Source organism: Rissa tridactyla, chromosome 8, assembly GCF_028500815.1.
Source record: "Rissa tridactyla isolate bRisTri1 chromosome 8, bRisTri1.patW.cur.20221130, whole genome shotgun sequence".
Lineage (NCBI taxonomy): Eukaryota > Metazoa > Chordata > Aves > Charadriiformes > Laridae > Rissa > Rissa tridactyla.
The window spans coordinates 8,896,482-8,912,791 of NC_071473.1; the positions used below are offsets into that span (position 1 = coordinate 8,896,482).

Consider the following 16,310-nt stretch of genomic DNA (forward strand, 5'->3'; position numbering starts at 1 on the left):
ACTAAAAGTCTAAATCTCCTTAATATATTGCAATTTAAAGAATCAAATATCTGAGATGTTTAATAGTTTAACGAAATAGCCTTTGGGGAATTGCAAATAATTGTTCAGTCACCTTGAGTTGAATTTTCTGGTATGAAAATTAGCAAGTCATTGGTCACAATTTACTTATATGTTAATAATGAACTTTCTCAAAGTTTTTTGTTCCTTTTTAAGTTAAATAGTGCAAGTCCCATATTCTCTTCAAATTGTTTTATGATTAAGTCAGTTGGTTCTAGAGTGGAAAAAGAAAACAAAGAACCCTATAATTATGATGCCATTGTTACCTTTCCGCTCAGGAGTTATAAAAATGTTGTCTTTAAACCCTGGTGTGATATAGATTCTGGAAAATAAAGCAAAATATAGAATACTTTAAATATATTAATTTTGATCTACCTCCCACCAATTTTTGATGGAGCAAGTGAATAAGAGTATCAAATTTGTTAGTAGCCACAAATACATAATGGTGAATTATATTATTCTTATCTTGCCTTTATGCTTATATTTAAAGAATAAGAGAGATTTCTGGTGTGTGATTGATATTTCCGTGTGACAGGTGCTGTGTTTGGTGCTAGGTATGTAATTGTTAAATTCACACAGCTAAGTATCAACTCTGTGTGTAATTTGTTGGGGATTCCTTCAACAGAGGACACCATGAATGTAGTCATACTGCAAACTGGTTGTCAATCAAAGCCAGGCGCTCACCTGTTTTCAGCAGACAGCATAGGAATTGCAAATGAATGGAGCAGCAGTCTTAACTCCACAAACAGCATTACAAATAGCAGTGGGCAGTCTGGAAATGTAAGTGTAAATAATTCTGGAAAAGTTACTACTAATAATCACTGTGCCAATATGCAATGTTTATTTTACTTCTTAAATGTCTGTTTTTTTATTTCTTTGTACTTCAGCAAAAGAAAAAAACCACAGCTATAGTAAACGTCAGGCAGTAATATTTAACTGGTATTGTAAGCCTAAGTGGAACGTCTGCCCTTGGCACCAGATTTAATTATGTATTATTTGTGTTTTCCGTTCTTGTTTTTTGTCTTCAGTTGCAATATTTTGAATGCTACAGCGAGGAACACTATTGTTAAACAAATGTACAACTACAGGACAGCTTAATTTACATATGTGTCTTTTTTCTGTAGGAAAGGTTTAATTCATGGATGATCCTGCCTGATCTCAGCCCTCTTTTCTGCCCTAATTTGTTAACATTAGGAATGAATTGATGTCCTACCTGTACATGCTTTATACTTAAAGCTTCTTACAGTGGTGCAGTACATGCAGTGTGTTTGGGAGTAGATTTTGTTTGACTGCAAGGGTGATAAATGTAGTTTATATTAGCAAATTTTATCAGGTAAAGTTGGGGGGAGAGGAAAGAGCAAGATATGTTGCAGAGCTTTTATTTTCTTCCTTTTAGTGTCAGTTGGAACAGATACTTTTGTTAGGTTTTATGTTTGTTTCAAAATAATATATAAAGATAGTGGCATCTCTTGTTCTCTCCTGACTGGCATTTTTCTTACCTCATTTGCAGAGCAGAGACACAAGTACATACACATTTATTCCCAGAATTTTCTCTTCTAGCTTTCCAGCACTTTTGATTTATACTGTTTGGTTAGAAACCAGATAAAAGGATGTATCTTAAATATCTTAAATAATGTTTAAAAGGAATTGCCAGTAAATTGTGCAGTTGTTAAAAACTCCTGGCTTTCTTTCATGTAGCTTCATATTGCTGTCCTGTAAATTGAGAATAAAGATACCAATACGCCTACATAAAAAATCTTAGGTTCCCGGTGCAGAAGTCTGCTTCTGTATAGGAAAGGTTCTGAGAGAGGGTCTCCTTTTTTATTTAGGAAGCTGATTTTGTTGTTGGAAAGGTTCTGAAGCTTTCAGGAGGGACTCATAAAAGCATCTCTTCTCCCAGAAGCTTCTTAGCCTTTTGCGAATAATTTAGGTGCAGCTGAAAACACTAACTATTCTAATATGCCTTCCAGTAATGGGAAATCTTCTTCAATATACATGCATTTTTCTGCTAGTAATTAGGAGTCAGATGAACATTGTGTATCTCTTCCATTCAGTGCTCAGTGCATCTCTGCCTGTACTACTGTTCAAGTGTGAAAATGGAAAAGTTGACCCTGCTCCCTTCCCTGTACTTTCTACTTGAAGTTTTATTGCAAGTGGACACCTTTTTTTCTGACGTCTGGCAAAATGTTCTGTCATTCTTTCACTTGACTACTTACCTGAAGCATTGTTCGATGCACTTCCATTATTTGTTTTTCTGGGTATTCAGTTCCTTTAGTAGGTTGTTCTTCTGTTTTTCCATGTTTAATTCTTGAGTTTTGTTACTTGCTTGCTTTCACCTTCTCCATCTGCTGTAAACTGCTTAATTTTAGTATTTAAGCAATCAGTCTGTTTTCTTTCCTCCCCTCATTTTCTGTATCCCAGCAACTTATTTACATTTGTGGTTTGTGTTTTTCTCTCTATTCCCATAAGCTATCTGTCTTTCTGTGCCCTCCTTCATCTTTGTTCTCATCCCTGTCAGACACTGACCCTAAGTAAACTTAATTTTAGTGGTTTTTATCATGGCGAAATTAGGCTTTCTGTGCCTCTTTTCCTTTGTGTCTTCAAAACAAAATCTCCCTATTCATCTTCCAAAATTTCTTTCACATATGGTCTAGTGGAAGGTGTGTGTCCCTGCCCATGGCAGGCAGGTTGGAACTAGATGAACTTTAAGGTCTCCTCCAACCCAAACCATTCCATGATTCCATGATAGCGTGTTATAGTACACTGGGAGAGTATCTTACTGTTTTATTTGCTTCTAGAGGAAAAGGATGATGTAGTACTTGAGAGACCTAAACCCAGTTCTCTGCTTGATGATAAAATTCCTCTTTGGCTGTAAGCAAGTTACTTAGGTCCCCGTTTCTAGAATGTAGTAGTATTATTGCCCTATCTATAAATGTTATTGGAAAAATGAGTCCATTAACTTTCTGTATGATCCAGGTTGATAGTGAGGGAGGCTGTATAACTGTGGTAAATATAGACCACCTTCTCTCACCTATACTGAATTCTTATATCCTCATCTAAGTTGCCTTGTCAATTGGACTGTCATCAGTCATTCCTCTGCTGTATCTTTCCTTAATATGTCAGTCAGGAAATAATCTACTCTTCAGTCTTTTTTGATAAGTGTGAGTTCAGTTTCCATGAAGAGCTTCTACATCTATGTTTCTTTACCTCCGTATTCTGCCTTCTGGTTTGAAGCATCTAATACTATACTTTTGTCGGTCCCTTCACCTGATCTTTGATAATACTATTTTTCTCCAATCTGTCTTTGCAGTTCCCTTTGCTTTATACTCCACCAATTGTATCATTTAAATGTACTTAACCTCCACAATGCAGTTTACCCAACGTGGTACAGTGTTTCCCTTGATTGTAGTTTTTCATTTCAATCAGTACTATTTGTTTCTCCACACTTGCCATCACCTCTTATCTTTCTTTTTGTTGTGTTTTTCTACCAAGTCCCAGATTGGCTTTTTTGGCGTACACATTTTTTCTCATATTGCATCAGAGCTGTGAACTGCCTTAAGTAAGATTCGGAGTCTTTGTATGCATTGTAGCAACAAATTCGCTCATCCTTTTCCCAGTCCTATGTGTCTTCATTAGGAGCTGCATTTACACCAGCAACTTTTACTTTCAGCTCTTACTGCTTGTTCTTAATTGTTACTACTCTTTTGTGCTCTGTTCAGTGTCATCTAATTGCCAGAAGAAACACTCCTTTTTACTCATTCTCCTACTGTTCCTTTTTTATGACATAAATTTCTTTTATTTCAGTCTTTATTTATCTTTAAGAGGGTCTTCCTTATTGTTTCTTCTGTTGCGCTGGTAAAATTAATTTATCTGAACTCCTCGGTTATGGAAAATGATAGTAGACTAGGTTTCTTGAATATTTCTGTGCATACAAGTCTTGAAATAGCTTGATCCATGTTTCAGATGCATTGCATGCACCGTTCAAACTTTGATGCCCTGCTTGGTTAATAACGTTGCTTATGTTACCACTTTTTCGTGTTTACTCATATTCCCATTACTTCTTGCATGTCCTTCCATGAATCTTCAGCTATGTAATGTTTCATCATCCATTATGCTATGGACCCCTTTTGCTCAGTCACTTTTGCTATCTACCCCTTATCTCAGTCACCTTTGCCAAAGTAATCTCTCTGGCATGCAGTCCTCTGAATTCCATACATATGCATCATTCTCAGCCTTAAGCTTCTGTGTCACCTGAATTTCATCCCTTCATTTCAGCTGTTCTCATTTGTATCCTGCAAATGTATTGCAATTTAACATACGCAAATGGTCTTCTATGTCAGTTTTTCTCATACTGCCATGAGAGCTGGATTAACTACATTGTCTCGGTCCGTGCAACCATGGTCATAGTTGCTGCTTTATATGTTTTCTCTAGCTGATTGAGTTGCTTTCCAATGTTATTACATCAATACAAAATGCATATTCTTTAGAGCAGCTTTTCAGGCAAAAAATAATCAAAAATCTCATCGCCTCTTCTTAAAACACTCTCAGCTCACACTGTAGGATTATACTGCTGATTTTTTCCATACTGCTGATCTTTTCTTTGTTACTGGTACTGAGGTGCAGTGTACCTAGTGAGGTGATGATACAGAGCAAAGGCCTAGCTGTATGATAAAATTTGTCTGTAAATATTGTTCAAGTTTGTGGCACTGCAAAATTAACAGGAAAACTTGCTGTATGTTCTGGAGATGAAATAGGACATACATCAAAGATTAATTGCATTTATCAATTACAGAATATTTATGTTAGCCTTTCTAGGCTCAGAGCAATAAATCATAGTTTCTTTTTGAAGAGTAGAAGGATGGAAACATTGGCCACAATGTCATCACGCCCAGAGTCCATGATGTATTTAAAAGATTGAATATTTGCATGGGATATATGTTGATTACAGTGGATGAAGATAGGATAACCAGCACCATCTTTGTTTTATCAAGTTTATCAATCAAAGTTGTATAAGTGCTTGATCACACATTCGAGTTGTCACAGTTAAGAAGTCAGTGCTTGTCAGCTCAGGCACGGTAAGGATTGTGTGCCTTCATAGCTCATCCTGATTGCTGACTCAGTGCTAACATTCTGCTGCCTTCATTAAGCCTAAAATTGTCTTTTTAACTTCATAACTAAGATGGCTTGACTGTGATGATCAGTTACCACACTCATTTGGTAAATAATGGTTCGTTATGCTGTGATAATGCAACTGAGTTTGATTATGTGTGCATGGTGATGAATCATGTTTCCTTTACTGTGTAATTTGTGTTCTGAGACAGAGACATAGGAAGGAAATAAGTTACTTGAGAGCAAAATTAATTTTACGGCTTGATTAAAAATACCTACAGGTTTCCTCTTCCTGACATCTTCCCTTCCACCCCCCACAAATGTAGGCAATCTAACAGGACATTTAGAGCCACAAGATATAATGCAAATCAAGACACTCAGGAAGCTGCGATTTTCGCAGGAAATATAGCTAGCTTTATAGGTATACATTTTCTCATTTTCTTTGTAGAGGTTCAGCTGTAAGAGGCCTAGTGTAGGCAAGAACCAAGGGAACCAATGTATCGTTTGTTCTACATGCTCCTTTTCTAAGCAATTTAACTGCAGTGAAAAATTAGTGACAAATGATTTCTTCATAAGAATCTACAATGCCAAAGTCTGTGTGGTTACAACATTATGAGGATGTGACCCTTGTTAAGGCAAGCTTGGCGTCTTTTGACTTGTGGTGTGTGAGAAATATTCAGGTGTCGTCCTATCGCAGAGATGGGAAATTGAAAAGTTGTTCTTTTGTAACCTCTGTGAAAGTGAGAGGTAATCTGAAATGTATCCAACTGCAGTGTTTAGTTAATCTTAAAAATTTGCAGCTGAGCCTTTGTAAAGTAAGGATTGTCACCAAGTAATGGTCTTTAATTAAATTAGACTCTAAATCCTTAGGCATTGAACTGTGTCCTTCTTGGGCTTACGTCTTTGAGTACACAGCACAGCAGATTTCCATTTTTAGGAGGGACGCATTCCTGAAGAGTACTTAAATCTGTTGGGCCTCTTTATCCCACATTCAGGAAATCAAATGCCACAAATCTTAAATTACATTTGTAGAGCAGTTTCCAAATACATTGAAGCTTCCTCCAGAGTTGAGGCAACTGTATGAATTCTAGCTTCTGTTGTTTGTGTGCCTGTCTTAATAAAGAAGAAAAAGACTAACAATTGGCAGTAGATTTCCTAGCGTCAGTAGTGCTGAGGAGATTGCCATTCATGCCAACATTGCTACCAAAATGTAAATTCTGCAGCATGGAGGAACAAAAAGTGAACATTGGTAGTTTCCCTTCCTCCCTCTTGCACTCTTTTTGTCTCTAATACTAATGTCACACTCATTTTATGTGGGTACTGACGTTCGACTTACTTCATGTTACCTGTGAATCACAAGTCCCTCTTCATACAAAATACATCTTTGCTTACCATCTTGGCATCAATACTGCACTAAGTTGTATGGCTGTTTCTAGTCATAGGTTTCTTGGCATTTCTCAGATGTTCTTTGTATCTTACTCTGTACAAAGAGCATGAGAAATGAGAGATACAGGAGTAGTGGTCTTGCAGGCATATTGTAGCAAGCCATAAGGGGTGAACGAATATTTGAGGATAAACTTTTTCTTGTCATGTGAGTGGCAGTGTAACCTACGATGGTTTCTCTGCGGAGCCCACCTAGCCTTGAGTCGTATAGGACTGCTTTATTCCTGCTTTATTTGCATGAGTTCTTTATTTTCTTTGCAAGTTGAGTCACACAAATTTTGTGGTAGTTTGTAACCAGTTATTGAAACTTAACTAACTTTTCTTTTCTGAAAAATACAAAACACAGAGTAGAGGCTATCTCTGTCTATTGTCGTCCTGGTGGACTCTTCAGAGATTAAGACCAAAAGCCTAAACATGAATGTAATCAGATAATCCTGCCTGCATCTTAGGGGGCTGAGCAATTGTTTTAGCTTAGTAGTTCAGTTTTTCAGAGCAAAACTACCAAAATTGTATTGTAAAATTGTAATACTTACAGCTCTGTATGTGTGTTAGTGCCACCATTAATACCTACTGTAACCAAAAGGATCACATGAGTGGCACCTTATGGTCTTACCTAATGGTCTACCTACCTGATATCATCTGATCTTGACCAGTAAGTCTGCACCTCAGGCTCAGTACTTCCGAGTGAACAAGGGCATCATTCTCCACTTACGGTTGTTGTCAGCAGATTAGAGAACTCACCCTTAAATTGAGTGAGTAGCTAATCTAAATTAGTATCTTTCTTCGGGTGTTAGTCTGCCTTCACTGTCTAGTCATTTTATCTTACATATTTGTCTGCTGCATTAAGAAGCCTTGAGCTACCAGAAGTATGCTTTAAGTGTACTTACAAGATGTAACTGTTATTAATAAAAAGTGTTCAAAATTTTTTATTATGGAACTGAATACCTTAGCATGTTTTTATTGACCAAAAAAAAAATATTTTCTTTAATTTCACTTAAGAGCAGTGGTTTTTTTCCTGGCAGTGTCCTTTTATTTTCTTTTTCTCTCTAGCATAAAGAAAGGATTTCAGTATTTTAGAGCTGAGCAAAATGTGCAAACTGAGCATTGCATGCACAGGGGCAATCCTCAGTTTTGGATTTAGAGTAAACGGTAACAGAAAGAAAAACGTTGCACGTTGTAACAAGCTTGTGGTCAAAACATGAATTCTTCAGCCTTTGACTTCAGAAAGAATTTTGTCTTAGTACACCTTGGCTATCCTATCAATTTAATTATTTTTGCTGTTGTGCCCACTTTTCTACTTCTGTCAGCTCTCAGGGTATATGCACATTTCAGACTGTTGTGTAGAGAGGCTGGCTTTGGATTTCAGAAGCAATCTAATTACAGAACTCCACACAGATAAGTTTCATGACAGATTTTCCGTAGGGATAGGAGCGAATGAACGCATAGGTAATAGTCTTCAGACAGTATAGGGCTTGCATTTGTTTGAGGTGGTTTTTTTCGGTCCAGGGTTAAGACCTGATCTAGGTTCATGTCTGTCCTCTACCTAATTTACAGGAATTTTAATCTGAAGTTGCTGCTGCTCAGGAGGCACGTTTTGACGTTATATTATTCTGGGGAGAGAGGTGTCTCCTGTTAAAATCTTGATTTGCTTAAAATACTTTCACATTGTTTGGAGCATAGAGTAAAATTAAGGGTAGGGTCTTCCCTAAGTTGAGAGTTTAACAGTAAACTGTATAGTTATTCTTGTCTAGTCTGTCTGATTCAGTGTGTTTTTCGTATTTAAACAAACCAAAACAGCTTTGGCAGAATTTCACTTCATTATTGTATTGACTAGTTCATTTCCTTGAGAGCTAGTAGATTCTGTTGTGAAACAAGCAGAGAAGAGATTGAAATGTGTGTCATCACTGAGTGTTCTAAGCACTGGGCTGTTAGGCATAAATGTAGGATGCAACTATTTCCATACTGCCTTGTGAGTCTAGTTGTAAATCTAGTTTAAGAAAATGGAACAGTTTACTTAAAAAATATGGAAACAAGCAATGCCCACAATTCCACTCTAACTTACTATGGTAGGATGCTGGCACCTGAGTTCATAAATTTCAGGTTATCAGAATTGTACTTCAAGCAAAAAAAATTGCCCAGACCTACTTACAGGTTGTACCTTCAGCTTAAGCCTTTTACTTTAGAAGTTTAAAACTCTCTGGAAAATGTACAGCAGAACTAAAATTTATAAATTTCAGTCATGTTTTTAAATATTATAACGTTAATTTATTAATCAATAAACATTTTAATATTTTAAAATCTCAAAAAACAGCCTCTCAAGATTTACAAACAAGCACTGAGATGCTTTTTGCCAAGATTCTACATGTCGTCTTCTTTTTGAACTGCTTGGCTTGATCCGGATGAGTTCTTTTAAAGAGTGAAATATTGTATAATGCTTGCATTAAACCGTAAATTAAAAAATAGATGAATGTATGGAAATCAGGGTTGTCAGAAAGCAAGTATTCCTTTATTGTAAATTAATATCCATTAACTAGAGCAATCTCCAACTGTGATTCATTTTGTGCGTAGGGACCAAACAAGGCTTTATTCTGGTGTGTACAAACCCATCTCCTTTTGACGTCTGTATATTTAAAATAGGTCCATGTTACTTTTGTCATGTGCTACTTTTTTAAGCTAATACCAAAAATATATACAAATAAACCAAAGTTAGTGTTGTGTTTACGTAAGACTGAAATTAATTTATAATTACAACTGGTTGTGTTACAGAGGGAGACTATAGCTGTAAACATAAAAAAATTATCATAGAGTATATTAGACACTGTTTTCTGTCTTCTACAGATTTGCTGTTCTTCAAGTCCAACTGTAACATCAAGTTCTGGTAGCAGTAGTTCTTTATCACCCCTTGGACCTCTTTGTAGACAGAGATCATTAGCAAATGGCATTTTGTGTTCTGAGTCTAGCACATCAGGTGTTTCTTCACCAACATCTAGCTATCCAAAAGCACCAGGCTTTGAACGAGAAGATCAGGTATGTGAATAATGTGGGTCTAGAAGTACAAATGCGATCTTAAGTTAAATTAGATTCAGCAGAAAATGTGGTCTGCCTTGTGTATCGGCACTGATTTTTGAAATTTAGGACACAGTTTGTAACTCTCTAGTGAGCTAAACTGCATCAAATTACTTTAGAGTAAGGTCAAAGGCCAAAAACATGCAAACAGTCACTGCAGCTCAGCTGACATGAAGTAAATTCTAACCTTGCAGAAATGTTGTGATTGTCCTTTTGAGCCCACGTTGCCAAGAACAGAGCAAGATAACAATGGAAAAAAAATCATAACTAGACTTGGTAGGATTCGGTTTTTGTTATTGTTGCAAATTGATGGCAAAAAGGTGCATTAATTTCTGGCAGTTAATACTATTTATTAGTTCCAATCTTTGATTAATATCAGTCTGTTTCTTCTCCCACCTGCAGCTGCCATTCTCCTTGGACAAGTTGATTGCTGAGACAGACATAGATGATAAAATATAATAAGCCTCTTGAAGGCAGAGATCTGTAGCATTAGCAATGAGAGTGGTTGAAACTGAAGTTGGTGAGGAGTTATAATCCTTTAGTCAGGGGGGTGGGGAGAAAACAGGCAATGCTAGACACAGCTGGGAGAAGGGAAGACTGCTATTTTTCAGGGACGTGAAACAGCTCTGTTGGCCTACGAGAAAAAAGCTGAAAGCCCAGGATTTACCTGTTAAAGTTAATTTTTTCTCACTCTATTATAATACCAATTACACTTCTAAATTGTCAGAAAGGAACTGTTTAAAAAATTAGCTCCAGTGGCTCATATAAATAAGCTGCAGCCCATGCTGATCAGCCTTCTTGCAAAGCTGTGGCTTGTCAGAATTGATTTCTATAACCTGAGATGCGCAGAGAAGCAAGTGCAGAAGTAAAAGACGTAAAAAGAATGAAAGGAAGGATTTTGTTTTTGAAATGGTAACTTGTAGGTGCTGTCAAGATCAGCACCTATTAACTTTAAAGATCTCCAGGGAGGATTTGCTTTCTTATGTAGGTGCTCAGACAGACTATAGGTTAGAGAGCCGGTCATTGTGACAGGAAAGATTTCCAGCTCCCAATATTGGGATCAAGTGATCGTTGATCAAATGTCATGGAAGCAAGGCACTTACAGTATCAAATGGCTGCTTTCTGGGCAGGAGGCAGCAATAATTGAGAAATGGTGTAACCATTGGTGAAGATCTATTGTGCTGTTTTGGTGACAATTAGTGAGTAATGTACTGCTACAAAGAATGTGCCTCAGCGGCAGAAACGTCCCGTGCTTGCCTTTTAGTGGCCACATTGAACCTGTCTAGAGAGAAAGCAGTGACGGACTTTGCAATTGACAAGAGTGTGGGGAAGCATGTAAAGAAAGAGGAGAGTTGGTACTGCTAGGGAGTTTTCACTACAAGACGGATTAGGAATCTCCCAAAGGAAACAAGGAACAGACACAACAAGACCACTCAAAGGCCACAGAAAGAACCATTTTTCCTAAGGAGGCAGAGAGTACCTTGCAGAGTTTACTGCGATTTGGGAAGTCACTGAAAATTACTGGCCTGAAAAGAGCAGAGATCCTTTGATCCTGCTCTGCAAGAACACAGTGGGCAAAAGGATATTACTTAGAATTCCCTTTTATTTATGTATGTCTCACTTGTTTCAAAAGTTAACGTATTACTAAATGGTGTTCAAAGAAAATCTGCCCTTATTTTTTAATATTTTTTCTTTGTTATTTGTAGCATGATCGCTTTAAGGGAAAATCTAGGCAGTTCCACTCAAACTTTTGCCTACCTCAGGCTTGTATCCCACCAGCCTCTTGGAGAAGTATTCCCCAGCTGGTGAGCGCTTGGGACATGTTATTTCTGTCACAGCGTAGTGCTAACATGACTACTCCATTTTTGGACCAGAAATAACTTGCATGTGTTCAATTATGCATATAAGTGGAACAATTGCAACTGCTGTTCCTTTTCCATGTAAATTTACTCTATAAGCATTAAAATTTAATTACCCATGTAGGACTGCAGTGAGGGAAATGAAGCCAGCCTGTTGAAGGTATCATTACAGAGATGCCACTGACCCTTCATAAACTAATAATATATTTTACAGCAATGACTCTTTAAGTTCATATATTACAGAGATTTTTCATCTTTCAGGCAAAGCATCGAAGCTTTCCAGCTGAGAATCCGCAGAAAATAAATGAACAAGACAACAAACAGGTATCACCAAAAGCTAAACACTGTAAATATTTTGCCCTTTTTGATAATTTATTAATGCAGTACCAAAGTTACGTGGCGCTTTACAACATAGTCTAAGGAAAATTTGTGCCCAGTGACAGGGCAAGAGGCAACGGGCACAAACTGAAACACAGGAGGTTCTGTCTAAATGTATGGAAATGCTTTTTTACAGTGTGCGTGAGACTGAGCATTGGAACAGATTGCCCAGGGAAGTTGTGGAGTCCCCCTCCTTGGGGTTATGGAAGGGCTGTCTGGACATGGTCCTGGGCAGCCAGCTCTAGGTTGTGTGAAAATGTACAATACATGTGCTGCAGGGAGTACCAGGGATGAGAAGAATATGAGGCAATTTGAGGACGCTTTTGATCATAGCAAGTCCATGCAAGAGTTTTCACAGTGAAATTTTGGATTAACTGGCTTTGAGGGTGGATTGATAAAATTTAAGGAAGGCCAGAAGGAAGACGATGATACAGTTGTTCAAGCATCAGATACTCAAAACTAGAAGAATAGTTAAAGTGACAGGGAAGAGGGCATACCTTTGACCTGTGATGAAGCTAAATACATCAAGTGTTAGAGGTCATTCTATATATGCAAAGGAGCTTAAAACTCTCCCAGCTTTGCACTGCTAGAACAAGAACCCTGATGTTTTGTTAATGACAATGATCAAGATAAATGAGAACAAAAGTTTTAGCATTTGCCATTCGTGCAGCCTCACAGGAGTGTATAATCTAAAGTGGAGGATTAAAATGTATCTTGCATTTAAAAAGTAGGAGGAGTGGTGCAGCATAAATAAGGAGAGAAAACACGAGACAGTTAGAGGTGGATCCCGTGAGTTCTGTGGAGAAGAGTTAGCACATGAACCAGATTAAAAATATACATTGGGGTTTTTTTTCCCTACAAGTCTATAAATTAGTAAGAGTGGCAATGTAATGATAAAACTGTTGACATATTTTTTTAAATAATCTTTCTATCGGGTCTCATTTCTGTTTATTATGTCTCTCTGTTCTGTTTGATATCACCCAGAGCAGAGTTTTGAAGTCACAGATAGGGTCAGTCTCTTCCTCTGTCAAAACAGGAGGAGGAAAGGAGTCTTTGAGCTGCAGAAGGTTGGGGTGGGCTTCGAGCATCATTTCAAGAATCTAATCTAGTAGAAGGTGTCCCTGCCTACAGCAGAGGGGTTGGACTAGATGATCTTTAAAGGTCCCTTCCAACCCAAACCATTCTATGATTCTCTGGAGGTCTGCAGTCCATCCCTCCCCTTGTCAAAGTGGGGTCAGCTAGAGCAGGTTGCTCAGGGCCTTGCCTAGTAGTGTTTTGAATATCTCCAGAAATGAAGACTCCACAGCCTCTTTGGGTAACATGTTCCAGTGTCTGGCCACCATCTCAGTAAAAACATTTTTGTGTCTAAGTGAAACTTTCTGTATTTCAGTTTGTGCCCATTTTTAAAGAAAAAATATTCATTCTCATAGTCATTATCGGCCTCAATCTTGCACTATTTCTATCTTTGAAATAGCAATTTTCTGTGGTATTGGTAGAAATCAGGAGAGTAGATACTGCACAATCACTGCTTGTCACACAGAAGGCAATGAGAGGATGCGTGGATTGATTCAGTCACAATTAAATGGTTTTTTTATTAACTAAAAGATTGAGGGAATAAATACACAATAAAAGGAGTTAATATACTAGAAACTCCGCACCAAGTCCCTGTAGACTTTGTGAAGTTATTTTCCATTTTAAAATTTTACATGGTTACATTTTGTGTGCTTTTCTAATGTTTTTATAATTTAAACATGTGATTTGTATGAAAAAAATGTTCAGCTAGAAAGAAGTAGCGCAGGTACAGGTCATTATATAGCATGTTACATGTGCGCAGTGGAGTCATGTTTCTCAGCTACCTAAACTGAAGATCAGTTTATGCACCAATTGCATTTAGATTAAAAGAGAAAATTTACAGATCAAAAAAACCAATATAGAATATAATTTGCATACAAATGCATAATGAAATGGTACAATTCCTCAATAGATATTTTCCTTTTGAAAAGGAGCATCAAACTTCAGCTAACTGATTATGTTTGTAGAGCTTATTTGCAATACCTTATTGTTTTAATACCTTGTTTCTGAAAACAGTTCCTTCGTATGGCGGGTCTCATGATGGCCAGCCACATTGGAGAAATGCACTTGCTGGTAAATGATAAGGAAAATTATCCTAATCTGTTCATTCAGAGAATTCTTATGGTTTTCTTTCTGATAGAATTAAAATAACTACTTTTAAAAATAGATTCTGTTTATTTTATACGGTTGTACACACATCTGTGTGTGATTGTGTGTCTATACATATGTTGTTTGGGTTTTTTTAACAGAACCATCTCAGTGTTTTTTCAGCAGTTAACCCTCTTGCTTCAAGTATAACTTCCAGTCTGGCCTCCAGCGTTGGATCAGATAGTTCATCTCCTACAACAGTCTCTGCTATCGGTGCCAAAGCTCTCCCATTCTATTCTGGCAGTAACACAGTTGAATCAGTAATAGGTAAGTCTTAACATTTCATCTCTGATTGTACACGTTTTGTTGCATTATTCAAGTTGTTCTTGTTTCACCATAGGTTCAAAGAGCTTATTGGTAAAGACAGTAATGATGTATACACCTGCTTTATTATATGTAATTAAAAGCAATATCTGAAATTTAATTTAAATGTTTTCACCCAGTATCATTATTTTTCACAAGGTCTCCAACATGAGCACAGGAATGTGTGAATGGGACATTTAAACTGGAATTTTGGCATTGGTATTGGACAGTGATTTAAAAAAATACGTAAAACCTTTGTAATGCAACTCACTGTGTTGCTAGAAGTACTGTCTCCTCAACTTCTGTTGGTGTGCTGAGGAGATTTAACTTTTTTTTTTAATGTTACTATAATAGGTGCAATTTCAGATCTTACCGTGTTCACATGAAAATGGGAGATTTTTCTTTGGCTGACTGCATATTCTCCAGTCTGGTTATTTTTATGTTCAAGGACAAAATCTTTTGTTCACAGTATGTGGCCCAGATCTGAAAGGACACAAAGAGGAGGAGCCCTTGCTTTGTGGGTGCACAAGACAGGTTCTGGGAAATATTCACTTCCAAAATTTCTGTCACTAGCCCAGAGCCTTTCCCATGCTTCCAACCAGCAAGGCTGTTTATGTGGAAGATGGTAAAAGGAGATAAATATTTCAATAATAATTAGATGCTGGCAACTGGTCACGGTACTCCTGCTGTGGTCTCACAGGTGCTGGATAGAGAGGAATAATCACTTTCCCCGGCCTCCTGGCTACACTTTCACTAATGCAGGCCAGCGTGCTGTCAGCTTTTGCCACAGAATATGCTGAACGTGTTGTTCGTCAGAATTCCTAAGTCTTTTCTGCAATGCTGCTTCCTGATCATTTGGCCCCCAGCTTGTACTGTTGCAAGGGATTATTCAGTCCCAGGTGCAGCATTGTTGTATTTGCCTTTGTTGAACTTCATGAGGTTTCCATCAGTCCTGTTCTCCAGCCTTTTGAGATCCCTCTAAATGTCAGTCCTGCCATTGAGCATGTCAGCTGCTCCTCTTAATCTAGCGTTATCCACAAACTCGTTGAAATTCGTGGCACTTTTAAACAGAATGTGGTTTATTCAGGAGGCTGTGGCAGGGAATGTCGTGATTTGAAAGATGCTGTACTTCCCATTCTGTGGCGTAAGTCACGTGAGCAGGGACTTGCTGTGATTAGCTGGGGTACTTGAAGCTTTCTGTGTTTAAATCGATGTGTAGCAGCGACCAGGAGACTGCAGGCAGTGAGTCAGCATTTCAGCATGGTAAGTTAGGCATTCGCTCTTTTAATCTTTTTAGGAAAGAAATCTATGCAGAATATTAAATGATGGATCTTTTTCTGCAGTCTCACAAGTATATAGCCTGCTTTCTTTAAAGGTTTGTTTGATGGTCTGTGTGTTAGAACAGAAAATAGATTTTAAATTATTTTTAAATTTCAGAACTAGAATGAGCAGAATTTTAGTTTTTATTCTATGCAAGTAATACAATTTCATTGCTTACAGTTAATATTTTGATATATACTATGGAATGAAATCACATTTTTGTCAAGATAAACATTACTTCTAGAATAAGTAGAGACTAGTTGTCTGTAACAAGTTACTCATGTAACAATAAAAACCACGGTCTAATTTCTGTATACGAGATGTGGTGCTAATTCAGTATAATTTTTAAATTGTGATATACTAAACAAGTGTTGCAAAGTCATTTAAACAGTGATATGCTATGTTTCCCATGTCCCAGTTTGATTATATTATTGAGCATAAGAAACTCTTGATTCCTCCAAGTTAGAATATGCCTCTGCTGTCTACGGATATTTTTCTAAACCAGCTTTCAGTATGTTATGTTTGTAAACAGAAAACGAATCATAAAATAAATCT

General features: G+C 37.3%; 1 protein-coding gene across 21 annotated transcripts in view; it reads left to right on the forward strand.

Moving 5' to 3' along the window:
* The window catches only part of UNKL (unk like zinc finger), a 56,342-nt gene that overhangs the window by 23,883 nt on the left and 16,149 nt on the right, over positions 1-16,310 (forward strand). For 16 of the 21 annotated variants that reach the window (XM_054213271.1, XM_054213268.1, XM_054213272.1 and 13 more), the window contains 4 exons: positions 683-837; positions 9,448-9,636; positions 11,796-11,858; positions 14,234-14,399. In XM_054213271.1, the coding sequence (XP_054069246.1) occupies positions 683-837; positions 9,448-9,636; positions 11,796-11,858; positions 14,234-14,399 (573 nt within the window). The remainder of the gene's footprint in view (positions 1-682; positions 838-9,447; positions 9,637-11,795; positions 11,859-14,233; positions 14,400-16,310) is intronic. The other 5 variants (XM_054213284.1, XM_054213288.1, XM_054213285.1 and 2 more) reach the window with 3 other exon arrangements.